At 41.3% G+C, this 22667-nt stretch overlaps 1 protein-coding gene across 22 annotated transcripts in view; it reads left to right on the top strand.

The window, feature by feature from the left end:
• Positions 1 to 22667, top strand: part of ANK2 (ankyrin 2) — a 191637-nt gene that overhangs the window by 52827 nt on the left and 116143 nt on the right. For all 22 annotated transcript variants that reach the window (XM_032684755.1, XM_032684754.1, XM_032684753.1 and 19 more), the window contains exons 2-4: positions 12162 to 12263; positions 19211 to 19309; positions 19768 to 19866. In XM_032684755.1, the coding sequence (XP_032540646.1) occupies positions 12162 to 12263; positions 19211 to 19309; positions 19768 to 19866 (300 nt within the window). The remainder of the gene's footprint in view (positions 1 to 12161; positions 12264 to 19210; positions 19310 to 19767; positions 19867 to 22667) is intronic.

Below are 22667 nucleotides of genomic sequence, written 5' to 3'. Positions count from 1 at the left end.
CATGCAGAAGTTCTGGCAGTGTGTACACACCTTACTACTGTCACAGGGAGAGTGGAAGGAAATCAGTGACAGGGAACTACAGGCAGGTGAGCCTTGCACAGGCTTTCCTGAAACATGTGCCAACTGCTGGCAAAAATGGAAAAAGAGATAAAAATGGCAAGGAATTGAACTACTTTGTGCGTGTGTCTGTCCAGGCATGTGTCCGTGCTCGTTACACATCCCAGTGCCCGAGGTGTTCCCATCCCCTCAGCGAGGAAAAATGTTTAAATCAGCCAGTTTAAATCTCCCTCCTGGTAATTAACACAAAAGAGAACCCTGTGCTCATCAATAACCCTTAATAGGGGGGCTGGGGAGAGCTCAGTCTCTGGGATCATAGCTGGTGCTGCTGTGCAGGTTAACTGGGGAGAAGTCAATAGGCTGCTGTGGACAGCTGCCCGCTGATGTGGGTCACTGCAGAGGCAGTGGATTGAAACCCCAAAGGGAAAAATATTGGTTGGTTGTTGCAATTCCGTGAGGATCTCTGTTTTCTGAGGAATTTCGGGTTTAAATTTTTAAATGCGTACCCATCTTCCCTTAGGGGTTTGTTGTGCACTGTGGTGCATTCTGCAGCACTCCGGTACTTGTAGTCTGTCCCCATTACCTCCAGCTGGTCCTGAAGCATTTGAAAACTGCTGATTATCTCTGAGCCAACTTGTGTTTTGGGTTGTGTGGTTTTTTTTTTGTTTTGTTTTGTTTTTTTTTTTACTTTGGAGTTCTTTAATTCTGCAGTGAGCCTCTTCTAGGGTAATGGGTGGATTCCAACGTGCAATCCTCAAAATTATTTTTGTCTTAATGGGTACAGTCATGATAACTAATTCCAACCTAGAGGAAATGTCCATATTCTCAGTTTCATGGGAGTTTTGCTTGTGGCTTTTGGTGGTGTTTTTTTTTTTTTTTAATTACCACTCTAGCTAGAAAATTAATACCAACCCTAAACCAAAACAATAATAGAAACCCCAAAACAAGATCAAATATGACACAGATAAGAGCAAAAGTGATCTAGCATCAGATATTGTCCTTTTGGGATACTGTTGAGCTCGTCTGAAGTCATACCCAGGGGCCATATCAATCCAAAGCAAGCTCATCACAGTTATTAACCACGTGAACCCGAAACACCGTGTGAATCACAGGGAAATGCTCATGAAATCTGTGCTCATCCCTTTCCCCTCGGTTTGTAAGTACCCAATAGATTGAATTAACCCTGTTTCTGTGTTTGGAACTCCAGCGACGTTCCGAAATTCGGCGCTTTGCGTAAACGCGGCGGGGAAACAAATCAAACCCGTTGACGGGCACGCAACTGGGTAACTCAATAAGGCATGTGTGTGCAGAGCATTCCACTCGGTGGGACTTTTAACTTTCCGTGCTGGGAAGGCTGGCTGCGTGCTGGAGAGCCGGCCCCCGGCCCACCCCACGCCATTGACATGCATAGCTGGCCTGGTAGGTGTAAAAATAGCCCGGGCAGCGCCTGAATTGGAAATGGGCACCGACGGCCGCCCGCAGTTGCTGGGGTTTCGGGTTCTCGGGGAAGGGAGCCTGGGACTTGATGAGGCCTTGGATCCTCCTCCCGGCTGCTCATCCGTCCTTCGGGAGCGCCGGGCGCCGCGATCCCCCCGGCCGGAGCGAGCGGAACTGATATGGGCAATGCACCGATTTGCCAGGCTTGTCACTCGGACAAGGGGCTGAGAGCACAAGGGAACATACAGGAACTGGATAAAACCCCTGACTACTATGGATTCAACAGTGAAGAAAGTAAAGATCCCGAAGCCCTGGTAAGTCTTGGCTGAAGAAATCAGGGATGGAAGTGAAAAAACGAGATTTGTGCATGTTGGGTTTGAAAAGGATCTCTGTGCTCAGAACCTCGCTCGAGAGCTTGCAGTGCTGAGAGACCTGCTAGACACGTCCCTGTTGGAGCTTTGCTATCATGACTGTGATTAAAGAGCAGCTGTCACTAAGCTGTGCAGTCACTTCAAAGCACTGTCAGCTACCAAAAGGTTTAGGGATGTGGACAGAGAAGCCTGTGGGTGAAATGAGCCCTTCAGTGAATGGATGCAAACAGTAATCCTGGTGTACACAACTGCTGGGAATCATCTTGTATTGATCCTTCTCCAAACTTGAACTCAGAAACTTATTTTTAAGCTGCTATCTGCCCAGTATGTGACATTATTTTCTGTGTTTGCAGCCGAGACAGAGCCCCACAGATCTTAATGCAGATGAGGGTTACAGTGAGTGGGACCAGGCACAGGCAAGGGGGTCATGCTGATGGTGATAATGTCAGCATTTGCTCTGCAAACCAGAAGAAAGTCGTTGAGATGAATAAGTTTATTGTGTCTGTGGCAACTGAAGTGCCTCTTCTCCCTTATTTAACTTTTTTCCCCCCTTTCTCTCTTTGGAAAATGAGTTGTTAAATGATCGTCTCATTCAAAATTGGCGATGAAAGGATGTAGTGTCAGAGCTTCTGGCAGAACAGGAAGATCAGAAAACCTTCAGTGTCAGTATATCCAAATATTATGTTCTCTGCTATTTATCTGTAATCAAATTGTTCTCAGGTCGACGCCGTGCTTTGCACGTGCCTGAATTGCTGCAGTGCAGTGTAGAAGTGTAGGAGAGCTGACTCCCAGCATTTGTAGGGGAAGAGGAGACCAGAGGCACTCCCAGCAGCAGCTCTCAGGGAGTTCTGCATTGTCCTAGAAAGCACTTCTGGTGCTGTCTTGCTTTCCTGGTAGGAGATTTGCTCGACTGGATTGTTCTCCCCGGTTTTACTGCAGATTTCACTGACAGCACAGCTGGACCCGCTCTTTGTAGAATCACAGAATGGTTTGGGTTGGAAGGGACCCTGAAGATCACCTAGTTCCAAACCCCCCGAAATAAAACTCTCTTTGAGCTGAACCATAAAATTAAAACTGTGGAAGTGCCCTGTGACACAAAGGAGCAAACTCTGAAACAGTTCTCCCTGCATGTTCAGTCTCTGAGCTGCCCTTTGGCATAAGGTCAGGTTTTTAAGGAGGCAGGACTGAGCAGCATGTGATCTTTGAGGAGTTTTTTTCCTGCCTTTTTTTTTTCCTCTTTTTCTGGATAGTTTTCATTCAGCCTACAGAGCTTTTCATGGCAGGCAGAGAACAGGCACTTTGATGATGCCTTTGATGTGTTTAATCATAAGATCTTGGCTTTATATAGCTCTGGTAGGGACTGGCCACATTTCTTTAGAATGTGTGTCTTGATTCAGATGTTACAATGCTTGGTGGACTACAAAGGAAAATACCTGTATTTTCCTAAAAAGGTTCACAGCCTCTCACCATACTTACAATTCCATACAAAAAAAAGTTAAAAGGAAGAACCATCTGTAAATTAGAAATGTTGTCCAAGTTTTGTGGTGAAGGGAGAAATTGTGTGTGTATATATATATATATTATTTTTCCCAAACAGTAATGTGGTATCCAGCACAATACCCTATTAGCTATACATTTCCTCTGCTTTTCTGCAGCCATGCTCCTGTCTTGGCTCATTAAAAGAGTTGCCACATCAAGGGAATATGGTGACTCCAGGAGTCTTGTACCGGATACAAGGTTCAGAACAATTCAGCTGGTGTTCAGCCAACTCAGATGGCAAAACTGCTTTGCTAATCAAATCTCCTCTAAACTAAAATCAGATGCAATCTGCTGCTTCAGGCCCAGGTATTTCAGACTGCCTAGGACAGCCTGATTTCCAGGGCAGGATCATTCCTACTGCAGCACTCAGAGGAGTTTTCCCTCCCTGGTCAGTCAGGTTTGGCAATGTGGAATTTTTCATCATTGTTGCTTTTATACAAGTGGAGTTACATGACACTGGTTCCTCTCTCTGCTTCCTGAGCTGACTTGTTAGAGGTTTAGGCCCAGGATTGCAGAGTTCTTCATTTACAGAATTCTTTGTTTACTCCCTCAGTGTCCATTTTACCTTTCTGTACAAGTAAGTTGATGAGTCTTGCTGGCATTGAATTAGAAACTGCTGTGTTTCAGTAGCACCCATTTATTTGCCTCTATTTCAGTCCATCCCAAAGCAACATGAAATCATTTTTTTTTCTGTTTTATGGCACCACTAAGTTGGAATTGATGGGCGATCGGTTAATGGTGTTCTGGGGACCAAAGCAGTTTGATTCTCTAGCAGGGGATGGTGTTTGCACATTTCTTTTATTGGAAAATGCCACTTTGACCGTAGGGAATGAAAAATGGAGAGTGATAGAATTATCTGTCAGCAGTCTGTCATAAACTTCACTTACAGGCTGGATTTTTGTTAAGCCCAGTTATTATCCTGCTAGATATGCTTGGAATGGCATCCTAATTCTTTCTAGAGGTGTTCTAGCATTATTACCTCTATTTAGGAACATCATCAGTGATGGAAACTTGCCATGGAAACCCTTGAGATGCCTGCCAAGTTCTACGGTTGTTACTAACACCTCAACATCTCAGTATATGCTATCCAGAGGATCCTAAATATTTTCCCTTCCTGGAATATTATTCAGTTCCTGCAGTGGAAAAATCTTGGTTCCATATCAGTATTTAAGAGATTTCAGTAAATGTCAAGTAGAAGAACTGAGACTGATCCTGTGGCTCTTTTGAACATATCCCAAACCCTTGCTGTTTCAGGAAATGACCAAATGATACTCTGACTCAAATTCCAGCCCAGGAAATACTCCCATTAAACAACATGATTACCCATTTCCATTTTTTTTAGAGTGGTTGAAAAATCTTAGTAAAAGACATGAAGATTTTTCTGGTTAAAACCTTTCATTCTTGAAACTCAAATCCTTTGGGGTTTCGTTTGTTGTTTTTAAGTTGGTGGGGAGTTTTTTTTGTTTGTTTTTTTGTTGTTGTTCTTTGGTTGGGTTTTAATTTGTTTTGTTTCTGGGTGTTTTTTTTTCTTTGTTTTCTTCTTCTTTTTTAAATTACTCAGGTTATGTTTTCCAGGCCCTTTTGAGATTCTGTTTTTTTGGCTCGCACCGATGATAATTCAGACTCACACACATAGTTTGCAAGCTGGGATTTGTACCAAAATGTTTGTTTTTGAGAACATGAATAGCCCAGGGGGGACATCAGGGATTACACAAGCCTGAAGTTCAGCTGGTGCTGATGTGTTGTCCTGGATTAGATCCCCATTACTGATGTCGCTTTATATTTTAAGATCGGTAGAGATTAAAATAACTTCCATCATTTCAAACACTGCCCTTGGAAGGGACATGCAACTGGGCAAAAAGCTTTTATTCTATTTTTTTTTTTTCCTAGAAAACTATGCAGTTTTGCCTCAGTTCTCACAAATCCTTCATTGACACAGCCCAAGTCAGGAGCCAGGCCAGGATGGCAAGTTAATGAACGGAGTGGGAGGACTCCTACGGATGTCTGAGGCAGCTGAGGATCATAGAGGGTTTACAGAAGGCATTTGCTTCTTGGCTCAGGGAAGGGTTGATTTTACAGTAGTTTTCTCTTCCTCTTTTGCTGCTGCTGTATTTGCTAATATTGGCCCGAAGTCAGGGGCACAGTTGAGCGCGTGTTTAAATCTTCCCTTAAATCTGTTTAGTTTGAGATCAATTAGACCTAAAGATTGGGTAAAAATTAGGCACAGTTAAAGTATTTTGCCAAAATAGCCCTTTATTCTTCTCCTGGTTAAAACCAAACTGCTCAGGGTTTTGTGCCTTCCAGGGGAAGGGAAAGAGTGGCTGGATGGCTGGTGTCCTGCAAGCTCTGGAATTCCAAGGAGGAGCTGGCAAAAGAGGCAAAGGTGTTGAAATGTAACCACCAGCATAAAATGAAAGTCACCCTTTAGAAATAATTGAGAATTTGACCCAGATGGAATGGGTGAAGCCTGGCTTTTCCATTAGTCAGAATTAGAGGTGTCGCTCAGCATTAATAAAGTTGTGTCTGTTCGGAGCAGGAACTGGTGTTCAGGTAAAGCTGTTCCCTGGGCAGTTTTCTCCTCCTTATGTTGCTCAAACACCTGTGTTTGTTGTGCTAGTTGTAGCAGCCGTAAGAAACTCTACATTTCAAATGCAACTTTCTGAGAACATTGTTTGTACTAAGATATGAAACCACCACAAAAACTGTTACACGCAAATATTAAGATTGCTGCCAGAGGACTTTCAATTCAGGTTGATGAAAATATGGTGGAATTATAATGCACTTGTTACCTATAATGTGCATAAATCATAGTGCATAAATTATAAATCACTCAGCCTAGTTTTATTTTCTGAGCTTCCTTTTTGCAGTGGCTCTTTCCAAATGAATTTTTTGTGGATGCTCTACGTCTTGAATCTCGTTACACGCCGCGTCTCCTTTGGGTTGCAGCCTCTTTGTCTGACATCAGAATGCTTTTATTGATGTGTATAATAAATGCAAACAACATTACTCTTCCCACCTGCTTTGGCACTGCATATCTCGGGCTCCTACACATCCCTTAGCAGATCCAATATTCATTCTGAGGAGCACGGGACATGCTGAAAGGGTCACTTTGGAATCCAGTCAGTGCTATCCCAGGTTTCCAGGTCAGGCAGTCATTTTCTGTGTTGAAATGCATGCAGACTACTTTTGATTTAAAATCACTGATTATTTCAATCCTGGGTCATATGCAGTGTAGAGCACAAAAGCTTCTTCCCTTCTTATAGCTATTTCACCCTCAATATTTTTTGTGTAAGTATATCTATAGTCTTTATTTGTATTAACATCCACAGTCTTTATGCCCATGCCCACACTGTCTGTAACAATATGGTGAGGGCAACTGCAGCCACAGCTCCAACTCAATGCCAGTAAAAGTGGTGCCAACTTCTTCATCTCCTTCCTGATGTTCTGTGATTAATTGGCCTAAGTACTCCATGCACTGTAAATTATTCAGGTACATAATATGCACTTGAAAGAAGGTTTTTATTTTTCTGATTTATAGCCATCATCATCAACCTAGAGAGACAGACCCCTGAGATTAAAAATAATTAATTGCTGGATGCTATTAGATCCATTTTGGCAGAGGATATTTAACTTACTAGTGATCTCTTCTCCCTGAAAACTTACCTTCCTCTTCACACCCCGCAGGTCCTGTGGTGGTGGTTCTCATTTCTTAACAAATATTAGTTTATTATCAGGCCAGTTGTGAATTTTTCCTGGATAAGATGATGATTGAGATTACGAGAACAAGATGTTCGTTTAGTGAAAGCTGCTCTTTCAGATTTGTGGGCTTTTCAGTTCAGCAGTTTATGAACAAATTCTATACAACCAAAGGTACATAGAAGGATGAATCAGGTCTGCAGTGCTTGAGTGGGAAAAGCTGAGTGATAAAAAAAATGCTTGCTTTGAAATTGAAATAAGAAAATTGGACCTGTTGTTCATAAAGGAATTTAGATACTGAGATTTCTTTTAAGATCTGTGATTTAATCTTGTCTTCCTTCATCACCTCCAGTAAATGAATAGGAGCAAAACATACATTTTTATGGGCAAAGGAAGTGGCTTTGAAAGGAAAGCAAAGCGCTGTTGTATTTCTTTTATTCCAGGAGATGAATGTTATTTCATTAAAGGCTGGGAAAATATGTTTCCATTATAGCTGTTATTATCTCATTTAAGTCATTTATCAGCATGAGATTACTGAGCCTCTGCTATTGCAAGTGCAAGATGTAGCTCATGTTCTGGTGTGTCTATGAGGGCTGTAGGCTCAGACTCTGCTCTGGGAGTTGAATTAAAACCAAAAAATAAAAAAAGTGCCTGCTCAGAGTCACTGCTGTCTTTTTGGAGACCAGCAGCACTTTCAGCTCAATAATAAAATAATTCAGTGTACAGAAGATAAAATGTGAGCCACTGATAAACTCACTGGCAAGTTTTAAGAAACTATTCCATGAGGAAGAGCGTTACTTTGGAATTCCCAGCTTTTACAGCTGAATGGAAGAATCTTCCATGCTGGCTGAAAATACCTGTGTGACAAGTGAGCTGGGTAATGGTAACACCTCGTCTGCACTGCTTTTAGAGTTGCACCCAATTAAATGATGGCTGGTTGGAACAGATGGTTCCTGAAATCAGAGAATAACCAAGCCAACTGGGACAAAATTTAGTGGTTGTCTCAAGGGTAGGGAGCACAAATTGGCACTTGAGAAAATATAAAGAAAATTAATGGATGTGTTTACGGCCCTGTTATTTTCCCCCCTTAAGTACTGAATAACATTAAAAGGCCATGAAAACTTGAGTTTAGATGATGCAACTTCCCTTCTGCTGAATTTGCAACTCCAGGCATTCCCTGGTATATTAACACGATGAACCACCAGTGAATTAAGAGCTTCTTAATGAAGAAGAAGAGTTCACAAACCATCAGCATTTTGCTAATTATAGAAACAGCTATTGGACAAACACTGCCTCCAAACTCTGGAGTTTGTACGTGGCATTAACACTGCGGCTTAGTGCTGATGTTACCTGCAGTGATAATACAGGATTCACCTCAGCATCAAAGTTTTTATAGCTGCTAAGAATTTCAGTTTCTTGATTTATAGAAAGCAGGTTTTACTCACCTCATGATCAGGGACTACATGTTCAAAAGTTGTAGCTAAATACTTTTCTTTCTTCATGAAATCCAACCAGTATATCCCAGAGTCTGGGAGTGCTTGTCCCAGAGTCCTACTGCTTGAAAGGGAAGTCTGAGAGAGTTATTACTACTCAGGTACACACTTTAATAGAAATAGAACCCAAATATGTTAAATTAAGGTGTAAACCTACTATGTGGTTATAAGACTTGAGCTTTGAACGCTGCTTTTGCTGCCATTCAGTTAATAAACTGTATTTAATGGGTGAGAATTGTTCAGTAGCCCTCATTGCTGGACGCTGTTCTCCCACAGGGATATTGGTAACTAAGGACAGACTGGGGTCATTCAACTTATTTGGGGGGGTGAAAAACCCAAATCCAACCTGCAGGGGTAGTTTTTCTACAGACATGATTTCAAACAAGTATTTGGATGGTTTGGATAAATGTTATGTTGAGAGCTGTCCTTTGAAAACTGAAGCCTCCTACTCCCGCGATCTTCTTGTACACAAAGTTGGTTTTCACCAACAAATTTGAGTATGTGGAGACAATCCTTTGGGCTTGGTACAGCCTATGATTCCAGGGTTTATTTTTGCACTTCTCCCTAAGATACCTTTGAGGAACAGGTGCAATCTGTGTGCAGTCAGTGATGTGCTACCTTAGGAGACAGGAAGGGCAACCGGAGTGAGGGCAGAGGAACCAGAAGGGGAGGGGTTCTGACAGTTTGATTAAAATACTAATTTCCATATATGATTTAATTACTGAGATTCCCTGAGGTATAGGTTTTGAATTCAGGCTAAATTCCAGCATTGCAATTAGCAAGAAAGAAGTTGAATCTGCAGCCTTTTGGTCATTTAAAAAATCCTATTATCACTTGATCATTTGTTGTATATTCTTATACAATGTTTGACAACCAGGTACTTGTAAAGACACATTTGTATTCATGCTTTTAGTGTACTTAAAGCTATATTGATTTTGTTTTACATTGTAGCTTTGTTTGTTTGTTTGTGTAAACCTTTCCTTTCCCCTCTGATGGAGTGTCAGCTTCCATGTGTAAAACTCCTAAAAAAAGTCCCTCGGGGTGTGTGCTTAGGAAGAGGGGATGTGATAGGTATCATGTGGTGCAAAGGACCTTGGCTCTGTGTTTTGTGTTATCTCCTGTAAAGAAATTATCTTCAAATGACAGTTTGGTGACAGTTTGTCTTCAGTTTCTCTGTCACTGAAACAACGTCATTGAACTCAACTAAAAATCTGCATGTAAGGAAACAAAACGTTTCATGAGATTACTGAATCCATTGGAAAAGCCCACAGATGCAAAATGATTATTTCCTGGTGTGGTAAGACTGCAGGAAACTGCTGCTTTTGCCTGCTGAGGGGATTTTGTCAAAATGGATTTGAATTTATAATGTGCTGAAGTGAGTAAATGGCTGAGGCAGAAGTACTGACAAAAATGCTTTTTAAAGGCTTTAAAGAGCAGGGTAAAGGACAAACCAGTGACAACCTGCTGAAGAATTAGAGTTGGCAAACCAGGAAAGAAAACAGAGATCTGAGTACTCCCAACTTCCAGGACTCTTAAGCTTTAAAACACGGTGCTGAATTTTTGAGTATTTAATGGAAATAGTGCCTGGTATTTGTGTGGGAGTGTATATAATGTAGGGGTGAACTGTTGGATTACTCTTCATGTAGGCAAGAAGTTCTTACTCTGCGCTGTGATCGATATTCAGGTGTATGGAAAGTGTCTTGAAGTGATGTGCAGTGCAGTAATTTAATTTTGAGGTAAACAAAATTATGAATCAAGGAAATGAGAAAGGGCTGCTCGTGTCTTCTTAACCAGAAACAAATGGAATATAATCATGTGGGCTTAGCTGTGATCTGAGCTTCCAGCAATAATGGAGATGTCAGCATTTTTAGTGTCCTGTTGAGAGCAAAGATGCTTTTCTCAACCAGAATGTCCAGATTTACCCCTTATGTGCTCAAATATTTGATATTGGTTAGTTCTTTTACCAAGGTCATTTAAAAATAAAAATATATTTTTGTGTCTTTATGGGCATGTGCACATCCCAGGACAGGGTGCAGCGCTAAGAGCCATCTTTCAGTCCTCAGAGGGAACTTTTTGTACCTGTCAGAATCTGTGCTGGAGTCAAACCTTATCCAAATGCTCTTGACGGAGGCCTGGAGCTATCCAAGGGTTCTGTCACCGTGAATTCCTACGCTACCTTCCCCCTGTTGCATGTTTAGAGAGAAGGTCTGATTTCCTAACAGCAGAAGATGTGGAAAATGTGCTGAAGTTTGCTGAAAGGAATTTAAAAGGGAATATTTTGGTCTTGGCATGCAGCTCAGTTGTAAGGAGAATCGTTTTGCTGGCATCCATCTGTCGCAGATTAAAATAGGTTGGGCCCAGGGTTTGGGAAGTGAGTGAGAGCGGCGTGATAAGCGACCGAAATAAACCCTCTGGAATGGGTTGGGCGACTGAAACAAGTGGGAAAGCAGGAGCTTTCAGGATATTCTCACCAAGTGAAGGAGTGGTTCTACCCGGTGTTTGTGGCGGGGGGAGGTGGAATTAGTTGAGGAACAGGCTCGGCCGGAGGCGTTCCAGAGGAACACCAAGTCCTGGTCCGACGGTGTGCGTGCCGACCTCTTCCTCTCCAATCACACCCCCACCAGGCAGGCTCCCAAAGTTACTGAGCTGCTGTTTGCAACTCACTCCCACACTGTTGATTGAAGTATGAGCATTGCTGCTGCCTCTGAGCGTGTTCCCAAATGCTTGTGCTGTTTAATCGTCATTTCTCTTGCACAACTTTGGTTTTTCTCCCGCTCTCCAGGTGCCTTAGGAACCAATTTACCTGTGTGGAGGTTCAAACAGTGTTATTCCATGTCATAATCATAGACAAAGGCAAGAGAGCTGATGCATCTCACACTCTCTTGTTTAACAGTTCATCCCACAACGTGGCTGAAAAATGAAAACGTGTTTTTCCAGGTTTTTTTAACCTTGTTTTTCACTGGGTGATTACAGGCACTTTGGGGCTTGGCAGGTTTGCAGTGTGATCCTGGGCTCAGCCTGGTGTGCAGTGCTGCCCACTCTGAGCATATATATCCAAAAATAATATATTAAAAAAATATATAAATAATATATATAAATATATAAATAACAGATATAGAGATCTATAAATAATATATAAAATTATATATAGAGGATGTATATATACATACATACATATATCTATGTATATATATATACACACAGGTATATGTATGTATAACACCTCAGAAAACTATGGCTGGCAAGTCAATGCACTTGTTTTCTTCTTGTTGACAGTATCAGTTGCTATGATTTATGGTGGGGTGTTTCTTTTTTTTTTTTGGTTCTTGCTAAATTTTGAATTCCAGCAATTACTGCACTATTTTGCTCACTCCAACAGGTCTGCAGTTCTTTTGGGCCGTTATTGCCTAATTTGAGTATGTTAATTAATGCAGATATAACACAAAGTCGGGGGTTTTCACTTTTATTTTCCTGCAGCATAAAATATGGGAACCTTTCACCAGTGATGAAGCTGTGCTTTCTTTTAAGCAGGAACTAATTAGAGATTTTTTTTTTTTCTTTCTTACAGTCTGACAGCAATGCAAGCTTCCTCCGAGCTGCCCGAGCTGGCAATCTGGACAAAGTAGTGGAATACCTGAAAAGTGGAATAGACATCAACACCTGCAATCAGGTAAGATATTTGAAGGACAGAAGTTTGCAAAGGTGAGTTGTGAGACCCCTCCCCATCAAAACCTAGTTTTTCCAGGCTGGATTAGTTCATACCACTGTTTTGATTCACCTCAAGGCATGTTTTTAGTCTTGATCTTCAGTGGTCTCTTGTTAAATGTATTTTTTTTTTTTTTTACATATTCAATATATTGTGTTTAAACCCTGTAGAAGGGGGCATTTTGAATGTCACTGGGTCAAATCCAGTTCAACATCTGCACTCACGTTTTTGCTTAACATAACTACCTTTCCTTTCAGGAAAGTTATTACTGCTGTAAAAACACATTGTTAAAGTGTCACTGTTGATGTGACTGTAATGGGACAGAATGTTTTAACTTGGCTCTTTTGTAGGTCTGTCATATAAATCCAATTACTTTGGCTTCATAGCTTAGGGACCTACATTTGCAACATTTATTTAGGTGACTGGAACCATCAAATTTAATAGCACTGTGACCTAAAATAAATATGCAAATAAATGTCTGCATCAGTCCTGAAAAGTGTTTTGAGGTTCTAGTGAAATCAGTGCAGTTTTTTGATGGGGGAATTTGACAGCTCAGGCTTTATAGTGTCCAGCTTTCCCCTAACTCTTAGCCAGGTGGAATCAAAATGACCACTAACTGGATGATGGCTATGCCTTCTGGAAGTAAAACCCCAGAATTGTGGCCACTTTATTTTGGAAAAAAAGAGTAAATTGAAGAATAAGAAACAAAATAATCTAAAATATTTGGAGGCATCACCTTCCCTGCTGAAGGAAAGCTGCAGGTGATTAAAGTAGGGATGTGTCAAATGGAGGTTGGGGCACAGGGCTAAGGGCAGCTCTGTTGTCAGTGCCAAGGAATTTAATGATGAGGAAAATAAGAGGCTTTTCATGTGCTGCTTATTGAAAATATACAGAAAAGATCCTTCTCTTACTGCCTAGGAGAAAGTTCCCATTAAAAGCCTTGCTTTAAAGGAAAAACTTGCTGAGTTATATGGGACATGACCTGGCAAACTTCAAGTTCCCCAATCAGGACAGAGTAAATCAGACTCAAGTGTGATTTATGTTCAAATAGATCCAGCAAATTTTCCATTTTTATTATCAGCACCAATATTAACAAAGAGATTCACCCCCAGGACAGAGCACAGTTAATATGATAATTACTTGGGAACATTATGAGGGGTTTTTTTTCCAGCCAGTTCATATTCTCTTGCTGGTTGTGAGAGGAATATGAGCGGGGTTGCTGCAGATTTATCTCCTGAGGAAAGTGCTTCCCACTTGCAGCTGGTGCAAAGCTCCTCTTGCCCTGCGTGGATGGGATCAGAGCCAGGTGAGTGTAAACATCAGGAGAGAGGCTGTGGAGTTTTAATGGTTTGAAATAGATGAAGCACTCGTGGATGTTATTATGGGGGGAAAAAAAATAAGTGGTTGACTAGTGTGCAAAACGGGAAAACCCCCCCATATTAACGTGATTTAAGTAAGTAATGTGACTTGATGTTCCAATTAAGGTAACTCAGGAGTTCTCTAGGCTGTAGGAAGTGTTTTGAGCTCTTGTCAAACAGTACAAGCCAACAAGTGCTAAAACAACCCCTTCAGATCCGTGAATAAAAATGATGTCTAATTTAGATTGTCTGAGCCCTGTTTGCCAGGGAAGACTTGTCCCTGTGCAGTGGCCAGTCTGCTTTCCTGAGGACATTGATTACTGTATGGGAATTCCCAAGGATGAGGGATGAACTGAGACACGGGCATCCTGCATCCTCAGGACCAGTGACTCAAATTCCTTACCCTTCACCATCCATTGAGCAGGAACAGGCACTTCAGCTCCTTGCCAACTCCAGTTCTGGTGCCGGAGAAAATTCCTGACGGAGATTTTTGGTAACTAGAACCCTTAGCTCCTGCTGATTGAGCATCACTGTGTATTGTAAATTTTATTGGGAGTGGGAGCAGCCTCCTCTGCTAGAGGTTAGGGAATAGTGAGTAAACCATGGCAGCTGTTTCTGCAGCCTTCCAGTTATTCCTTCTCCTCCTCCTCCTCAGGGTTTTACTGGGATGTCCACATGGTTGTGTTCCAGCTGTCTGTGGGGAGAAGTTAACACAGCACACTCTCTGTGCAGAATGCAGGGGTGTCTTTTATTTTTCAGACTGAGCCATCTCAATGCTCTTTCACAAATGAAGCCTTGTTACACGCAGGTTGTTTTTTTTCCCCAGTATAATGCTATTTTTAGGCGAGATCCCATCTGGAAAAACCGTACATAATGTTAAGAATAAGCTTTCCTGAACAGAGGGAGCACCAGGAGGTACTTTCTCAAGTTCAGTGTTTGTTTCTCAGATCCTAAGTTTTTTCAGAGAGATGTCTCTTTATGGAGAGTCAAAGTATTTTTCCCAATGTAACTGTTTCCAAAATCTGATGGAGCTTAATGTTTCTGGATATACTGAATACAGGAAGTCATTACTAATACATAGTTAATAATTAATTATTATTTCATTATGCTTTGTTAAATGCTGCCTTCATAACAAGTTCAATTATTATGGAATTGCACCATCTTTTTTTTTTCTCTGAAAATCATAAATCAATTATGTTTCTTTGTTTCTGGAGAGAGTTAGAAATGTCAGGGAACAGAATTACCCTGTTTTAAGAACAGTCCCTTAAAAAAAAAAACTAATTCCTGGTATTTTGTAGGATGGATAACTAATAGTCATTAGAAATCTCTGATTCCTTTAGAACTATTGTGACAAATGTAGTTTTTTTAGGATGTGGTGGTTGTTTCTAGTAAAGAAGCAAGAGAAAACAGCTTGCTTCTGCATCGTGTTCAGAATGACCTTTGATTTGACACTCTGCATTTGGGCAACCCAAGGTTCCAGCAGGAGTTAGACCCCAACACGTGACCAGTCCAAAGGTTCACCAGCTGCCTGCTCCCTTTTGAAACAGAATTGATGATCCAAAGGCAACATAAAGTGGCTTTTCTCCATCTTGTGCTTGGAGACCTGTCGGTTCTCATGGCGACAAAGTCGCTTCCTTGGAAGGAAAAATTTGCTGGATTTTGGCATTTGTTCTTAAGTCTTCTGCATTCCTAGAAACGGGTGTGAAGTCTGATACCTTGAACAGAACAGGAATTCAAATATTAGGCAGTTTGGGGGTCCTCCAGCTCCAGGGCCCCGATTTAGGTCTACTTGGCTTTGGCTCTTGTTTTGTTGGCTTCTTTCTAGTTCGGTTGGTGCCTCTATTGCTTCAGTTACAGCAACACCAAGCACCTCCTGTTAATTCCTTCCCTTGCTCCAAATGGAGAGGCACTCCTGCTCCCAGCAGCGCCAGCTACAGCCTGAAGTAGCTCTGTGTCATAAATGAGGTCTGCAGGATCGCTTTAGATGTCACTCAGGGGGTTAATTCAATTTCTCGAGTTCGTAGACTAGAAAGCCACACAAAGGGAGTATTTTCATCATCTGAAATGGTTTTTCTTTTCTCGACAGTTCACTTCGTTTCTTTGTGGTATTTTTAGGAAAAACTTCAACGAACCTTTGGACTTGAGAAAGCCCTTTCCCAAATCTTTCTTGAAGAGGGTTCGACCACATGCGCTTTTTACCTCCCCAAGAGATTTATTCAGCAGCAACCTTAGACTGACATCTATTAAAGAGACAGAGAAAAGAGTTAGACTTTAACAAAGACCATGATGTTTATTTTTAGTTTCTGCCTCTGCTGGGGAGTTAATTTTCATTATGTTTTGAAGTTATGCTTTGGCATTGGCCTTTTTCATAGAATCATGGAATAGTTAAGGTTGGAAAAGACTCTACATATGTATAAGTCTGGGACCAAAGCATCAGTGGAAGGAACTTAGTGAAAACACATGACATTTGATACTTGGAGAATGTGGAAACATTACGAAAATAGAGGGATTTATTGTTTTATTTTTGTTGGCTTTCATGGTGTTTTTATCTGTAAATTGCTTAAATGTCATTTTAATCATCTGTGGCAAAGGCACAAAAGGTAGGTAGAAACTCAGCTCTTGGCAAATCTTCCTGCAAAGTGTTGCATCCCAACTTGTAACTCTCTGGGAGTTAAAAGGGGTCAAACTTCTTCACATGAGGAAAGATGAGGGTTAATTTTGTCAACATACATTCTTGTTTCCTAAGATATCAAGCACTTAATGAACACCTTCCAATGGAAGGGAACTTCAGGGAAGTAGGAATTGTTATATTCAACGAAGGTGGTGAGGCTGGTGATTTAAAAGTTGTAAGGCTCTGCAGGGAGACACTTGAAGAACCAAGCTTGGAAGGCTTAGTATGGTGCACTTTCATGAGAGTTAAAATTACCAAGGAGCCTCCAGGAGAAATGCAGTGAGGGTATATGTGTGCTTTGTCCTCATGCTGCACAGTTTTGCTTGGCAGACAACTAATTTCACCCTCCCCAACTTTTTGGTGGGCACGGGAGACGGGAAAAAAAAAAAGGGGACGTGTCAGAAACTTTTGTTGTTCTGAACTGGAAGAATCCAGTTGACAGGAACGGAGGAGTTGCATTGATTAAATCTGAGATTCCATCATCAGAAGTGGCAGGGATCAGCCATGTGGGCCGGGAAATAATTGCAGCGTTGGTTCTGATTAGGGAGGAACAGAACAAAGGTTGCTTTAAGGCTTCAGTTGTGCTGGCCCTCAGCATTTAAAGTGCAGAGCTTGCTGCTGCTTACCCCAGCTTGCTTTATTTAGGGAATTATGGAGTTTGAATGTGTGTAGTGGGAACTATATTTAAACTAGAGTTTCTTCCTGTGACCTTTTTACTGGAGCTCAAGTATTCACTGAATTAAAAAGTTGCAAAGAAACTCATATAATCTATGCAGCAATATCAGCTTTCAGGTGCTTAGTGTGAACATCAGCAGATATGTGTCTCAGAGGGAGGAACACAAGTATTTTAAGAGATTCCTACTGATTAAGCACTGGGACAAGCCTTGCTCTCTCCATCCTTTGGCACGTGGTAAACTAAACTGGAGGCTTCTCCTCATCCTTTTGCATTCAGAGGAGCGTATGGGCCATGAATATTGCAGTTGTTGTGCTGTTTGTGGACTCCAGTCTGCTCCCAAAGAGTCAGAAAGGTTAATAACATGTCACAGCAGTACATCAGCCGTGGACAGCTCTAAGAAGCCCAAGCTGCCCTTGGTATTCCCATGGAAAGTGTTGATGGCAGAATCTATGAGATTAGATATGAGAACGTGTCTTAGCTCTCAAACAAGGAGAAAGAACACTGTGTTTCCCCACAAAACACTGTTTCAAAGCTCTCAGCCACTGTAGGTAGTAATTATGGTTAGTTAATACTCAGCTGAGATTAAAACCCCCGGGAAGATTAGAGGTTTCTGAAACCTCTTCAGCCTGCAGAATATTCCCTGACATGTGCACTGTTCCTCATCTTGGTGATTATGGTCAACCTCACCACGTATTTTTGGCCAGGGATTTATCCTTGATCCAGGGCATGGCACCACTGCCACCCCTGGGCTCTGCAGCTCTCTAGTTAAGAGTGTTCCTCTGGATTAAGGAGGATCTGGTTGCTGCTGCTTTTCCCACATAATGGGATTTGAAACCGCGTTTCTCATTAACATCTCCTAACTGCCAGGCTGCACGAGGGTGTTCCTCTGCTTTTGGCAGCCTGTGAGTGTAGCCTTCCTTCAGTTCCTCTGCTTTTCTCATAGTTCCACTTCTGAATTTGACCACAAAATCTGCCAGTGCTGCTCATGTGGACGTGGAATTAAATGGAGTTAGTGCAGAGCTGCCTTTGGATTGCTGTGTCCCAAGCCATTGGACCCACTCCCATTAAATGCCTCCTGTGAAGTGCTAAGTGCTTTAAAATCCCACTGGGAATTACAAGCCTGAACTGCCTCTGTGCATGGACAAAATGAAAGCCGGAAAGCTACTTGTTTAGTTCACAACTGAAATGACTCTGAAGTGCTCAGAGATGAGCAAAGTGACAAAAATTGCACAGTGCTGCACTTGCTGCTGGTGACTCAAATACCTGAGCATCGCTCCTGATGCTTCCAGTGTGGAAACCAGGAGAGTGCTGCAGGGAATGGCAGGATCTGTCCCTGTCACCTACCTGACGTAGCATGAAAATTGCTGTAGGATTGTGAAAAACAGGTTAGCAATTCAGCTACAATAGACTGTCATTTTATTTTTTCCCCCTTGGGTGGAATGGGAATACTAGGAAGAAGAAGATAAGGTTTCCATGGCTGGAATCTGTCTGAGATAAAGTATCCTGTTCTTGTTTAATGTGGAAAGGATTTAAATGCTGACTTTCTTAGGTTGCTTTTTGGACAATCCTTGCTCTTATTTAATTTCCTGTTCCTTTTTGAGGTTTCAGAACCTCAAAGTTTCATGCAGACTTGCCTAGAAACCAGCAGGGGTGCCAGATGAAGGATTGATTTGCAAGCCATAAGTAATCAACATTTTGGTCTGTTTGTGCTTTTGGGTTTCTATTTGATACCAGTTAGCCTGGAGGAGAGTCTAGGGTTCAGCTACATCAGCATGGAATAATCCTGATTGAATAGACATATCCTGTGTAAATTTGGCTAAGTCCTGTGATTTCTCAGTGTTGATAATTCCTCAGGGGAGCTGGATAAGGTTACAGTAAAGAGAAGGAAGGCAAAAACGCACTCAAGTTTTGAAATATTGAGCTCCATGGACGTGCCCAAGGTAGGGGGGAAGAGGGAAACTGTCAGAAAGGAAGGAATGTCTTCTGGATCCTCACAAAATACACTTGGTTTTGATGTCTTTGTTGCTATGGGAAAAACATTGCTGGAGAAATTTGTCACGCAGAGCCACGTCCAAAATATCTGACTTATGTAGACAGCCAGCTAAGAGATGTAACAGTACTCCAGCTCCTAATCTTCCTCTTATCCCAGGGCAAGGTAGGAATGTGTATCTGATATTTGTAATGGATCTGGCCCTTATGCTTGCAGAATGGACTCAATGCTCTGCACCTGGCAGCCAAAGAAGGCCACGTGGGACTGGTACAGGAATTGCTGGAAAGAGGGTCGGCCGTGGATTCCGCCACTAAGGTAAGTCACACTTGTCTGCAAGTTTATTCCCAGAAGGAAAAGGTCAAACACATGGGAGAAATACAGGCAAAAAAATATAAATACATTGCTGATATTTAAACTAGATTTTCTGTTTTGGCCTGGGAGCCTTGTTTGCTGAAACCCCTTGGTATTAAATGAAGAGGAAAATATTATTTGTACAATAATACAGGGGAAGCATTAAAAGTTTTTAGCAGTGCCAGATTTTTCTTTATTTCCAGTGACAGGTCCCCATTAGACAGAGAGTGATTTTTTTCAAATCTGTGAAAATTAGTCAGTGACTTTACCATATCCACAACCTTTTCTCTTATGGGCACAATGGAAAAAATACCCGTGGGATGAATTGTTTTACTTTCAGCCTTTGCTTTTAACTGCTGCTTGAAATGATTCCTGAAGAAGAGTAATAATATTCTTTCATTTTTCCCCCCTTCCTCCAACAGAAAGGGAATACAGCCCTGCACATTGCATCCCTAGCAGGACAAGCTGAAGTTGTCAAAGTTCTGGTGAAGGAAGGAGCCAATATTAATGCACAATCTCAGGTATGGTGCTGTTTTTTCCCTTCTGTCTTCTAAAAGTTACTTGGTGAGCCTTTATAAAGTAGATCTGAGGTTTTAGGCGCTGAGTCCAGATGTCCAAACCTGACAAATCAAGGGAATTGAGGCGTTCACTGGTAAGCAGAATAAAAGTAAATAACAAACTGAAGTCATTATATGCTCATTGTGTGAACAGGAACTCGTGTTGCTGGTGATTGAAATGTTTTGGGATTTCCTGGTGTGCTTTAATAACTCGTATCAGAATTTTTTCCAAGCATATAAATATTATATTTGAGTGGAATTTGATGAGCAGTAATGAACAAGAGAATTTCTCCATAACTCGATCTATGCAATTGCTTTATATAGTTATTTTTTGGCTAAAAATTTGCAGATAACTTAACTCCAGGCTTCTGAACTCCTTCCTTACGTGATCAGGAAGAATTTCAGTCAGAGAGGTTTGTGATGTGCATTTGAACTGGGGAAAGTCACCTTGTCCTGGCAGGGAAACCAGCTGTAGAAACTGTAAAGAGCAGGAGATGAACAAACAGCTTTACAAAGTAAATAGGTTTGTCTGTACCTTCATCACATTTCAAATCAAGAAATTGAAAAGATCTTTAAGCTGCCTGACCTGAAGATTTAAAAAATATTGTCTTTATTATGCTTTTTGCCCCAAAATAACTCCCAAGGAGCTCTCTCGGGACAACTGATGGTCAATTATTCCCCATGCTCTGCTCCCATTAAAGATAAGAAATGGTGCAATTCCATTGCTCAAAAACTTAGCAAACTCCTGTCATAATGAGCAAACTGGATGAGTTTCTTCATACTTTCTTCAGCCTTTTCACGTGTATTAGAAGATAAAGTAGTGTCTTTAATGTTAGGCTTTTGAGTATTTGAAGAGAAATAATTGTGAAAAATGTTACTTTCACGCAGCATTATCCCTCAAAAAGTCTTCATGAAGCCTTTTTCTTACTCTGGAAAACGAAATGAGGTTTTCTAAATTAAAAAAAAGAGAAAGTCCAATTGGAATTGGAAAATGTTTTCACAGGTATGATTTTATATGGTATTCTGGTTTGAAACACGTTTGTTGTTAGCAGTGGATGCTTTGTAGTGCACACAGAGGTGCTAACAGGCATTTGCTACTTGATTTAATTGAATTAATGTGATGGAGGACATTTTTCCCCCCATTACTGCTCCCGGGTTGCCTCCAGACAGGATGAATTCCAGCTGCTGGGATACATATGTCCTGGATTTGTGACACACTGTCTTAATTAAACAAATCCTGTTGACTTGACTGGGAGGGTGAGTCCTCAATGTGGTGTCATCCAGCTTTGGGGCCTCTGGGTTGGGTCTTTCTGGCCTGCTGTGCTTTTCCAGAAGAGATGGTTAAGGTGGATAATGGCTGGATTACATCTCCTCAGGCAGCAGGGAGGTGATCAGAGGCTCCTCGTGCAGCTGCCAAGGAGGAATTCCAGTGGAATTCCTTTAATTATAAAGGAATTTTTTTATGCTCCATGAATTATTAAATTAATAAAGACTAGACATGTGATGTATGATATAAGAGTAAAAAAGATTCAAACGTACGTAACTACAGCTGGTCAAAAAATGGAAATATGAAGTTATATAGAAAAAGGGAAAAAGAATAATGGAGCAGAATATGCTCAGATACTAAGTTTTTTAGTCAGCAAACATGTAGTTGATGAAAAGATGGAAAGAAAAATATTGTTTCAGGAAGGAGCTTCATTGACAAAGAGAGAAATGAACAAAAATACAAATTCAAGGTAAAATTGAATACAGAAGTGGCAAATCATGACTGAAATTATCAGCTTGTTTTTCTTACCTTTTCCTCTCAATTCCATTTTTAAAAACAGATACTGTATTGTCACCCTTAAACCTTTCAGGAGCAGTTGTTGCTATTGGGGGTGTATGACACCCCTCTCCTTGGTATCTCTGTTATTTCACACTTTATTTTTTGTAGGCCCCTGTGAAATGCTGTTTGCTGGTAGTGATTTAATGCCAGGGGAGTTACTCAGGTTGCTCCACCACTTCCTCTTTAAAAAACTCGGTATCTGTCAAGGTCATTCTCATTTCCAGTGGTGACAATTTACCACAGTGACAAAGTTTCTTCTCTGATGATGAACTGGTAGATAAAAGAGTAGTCACAACTCCAGTTTATTGGGTTTGCTTTCATTTTCTCCATTAAATGGCATAAAACCACTGGCTTTTATCAGAACTTATGAGCAGTGACATCTGAAAAACCACCCTCGTTTTCCAGTTCCTTGCAACAACGAAATAACAGAATTACCTCAGAAAATGCTATTAAAACCACTGTAACCACTGGGATTACAAACCCCATCTGTGCTATCTGAGGCTGTTGAGCATTCAGGGCTCTGATTTTATGGATTGGGGGTTTCTATTAGATTACTTTGCTTTGCCCTTCAGCTTCATATTGGCCTTTGGAGTTGTTATTTTGCTCATCTTCCTCTTTTATGAAGCCTGTTCCTTTTAGGCTAACATGTCATCACTACTGTTTTTAGAGAAGTAATTTCTATTTTGATGCAAAACCTAATTGCACAGTGATTGCTAATTGAGTGACTCCACTTTCACCTGCATCTGTGTCATTTGAGAGCTCACATCTTCCTCCAGCCCGTTTCAGGCAAAGGCTGAAATGAGGGCACACCCAGAGATGTAGAAGTCACTGGTCTTTTTTGGCATATCTCCACCTAGAGTTGGACAAGTGTGCAATTATTTGGCTCACTGAGAATTGCTTTTTGCTACAAGTATTGCTGGAGTAGATATGTTTATATAAT

The sequence above is a fragment of the Chiroxiphia lanceolata genome, chromosome 4, assembly GCF_009829145.1.
Source record: "Chiroxiphia lanceolata isolate bChiLan1 chromosome 4, bChiLan1.pri, whole genome shotgun sequence".
NCBI lineage: Eukaryota > Metazoa > Chordata > Aves > Passeriformes > Pipridae > Chiroxiphia > Chiroxiphia lanceolata.
The sequence above is the reverse complement of the archived record's forward strand: the minus strand, read 5'-3'. Positions and strand labels throughout refer to the sequence as shown.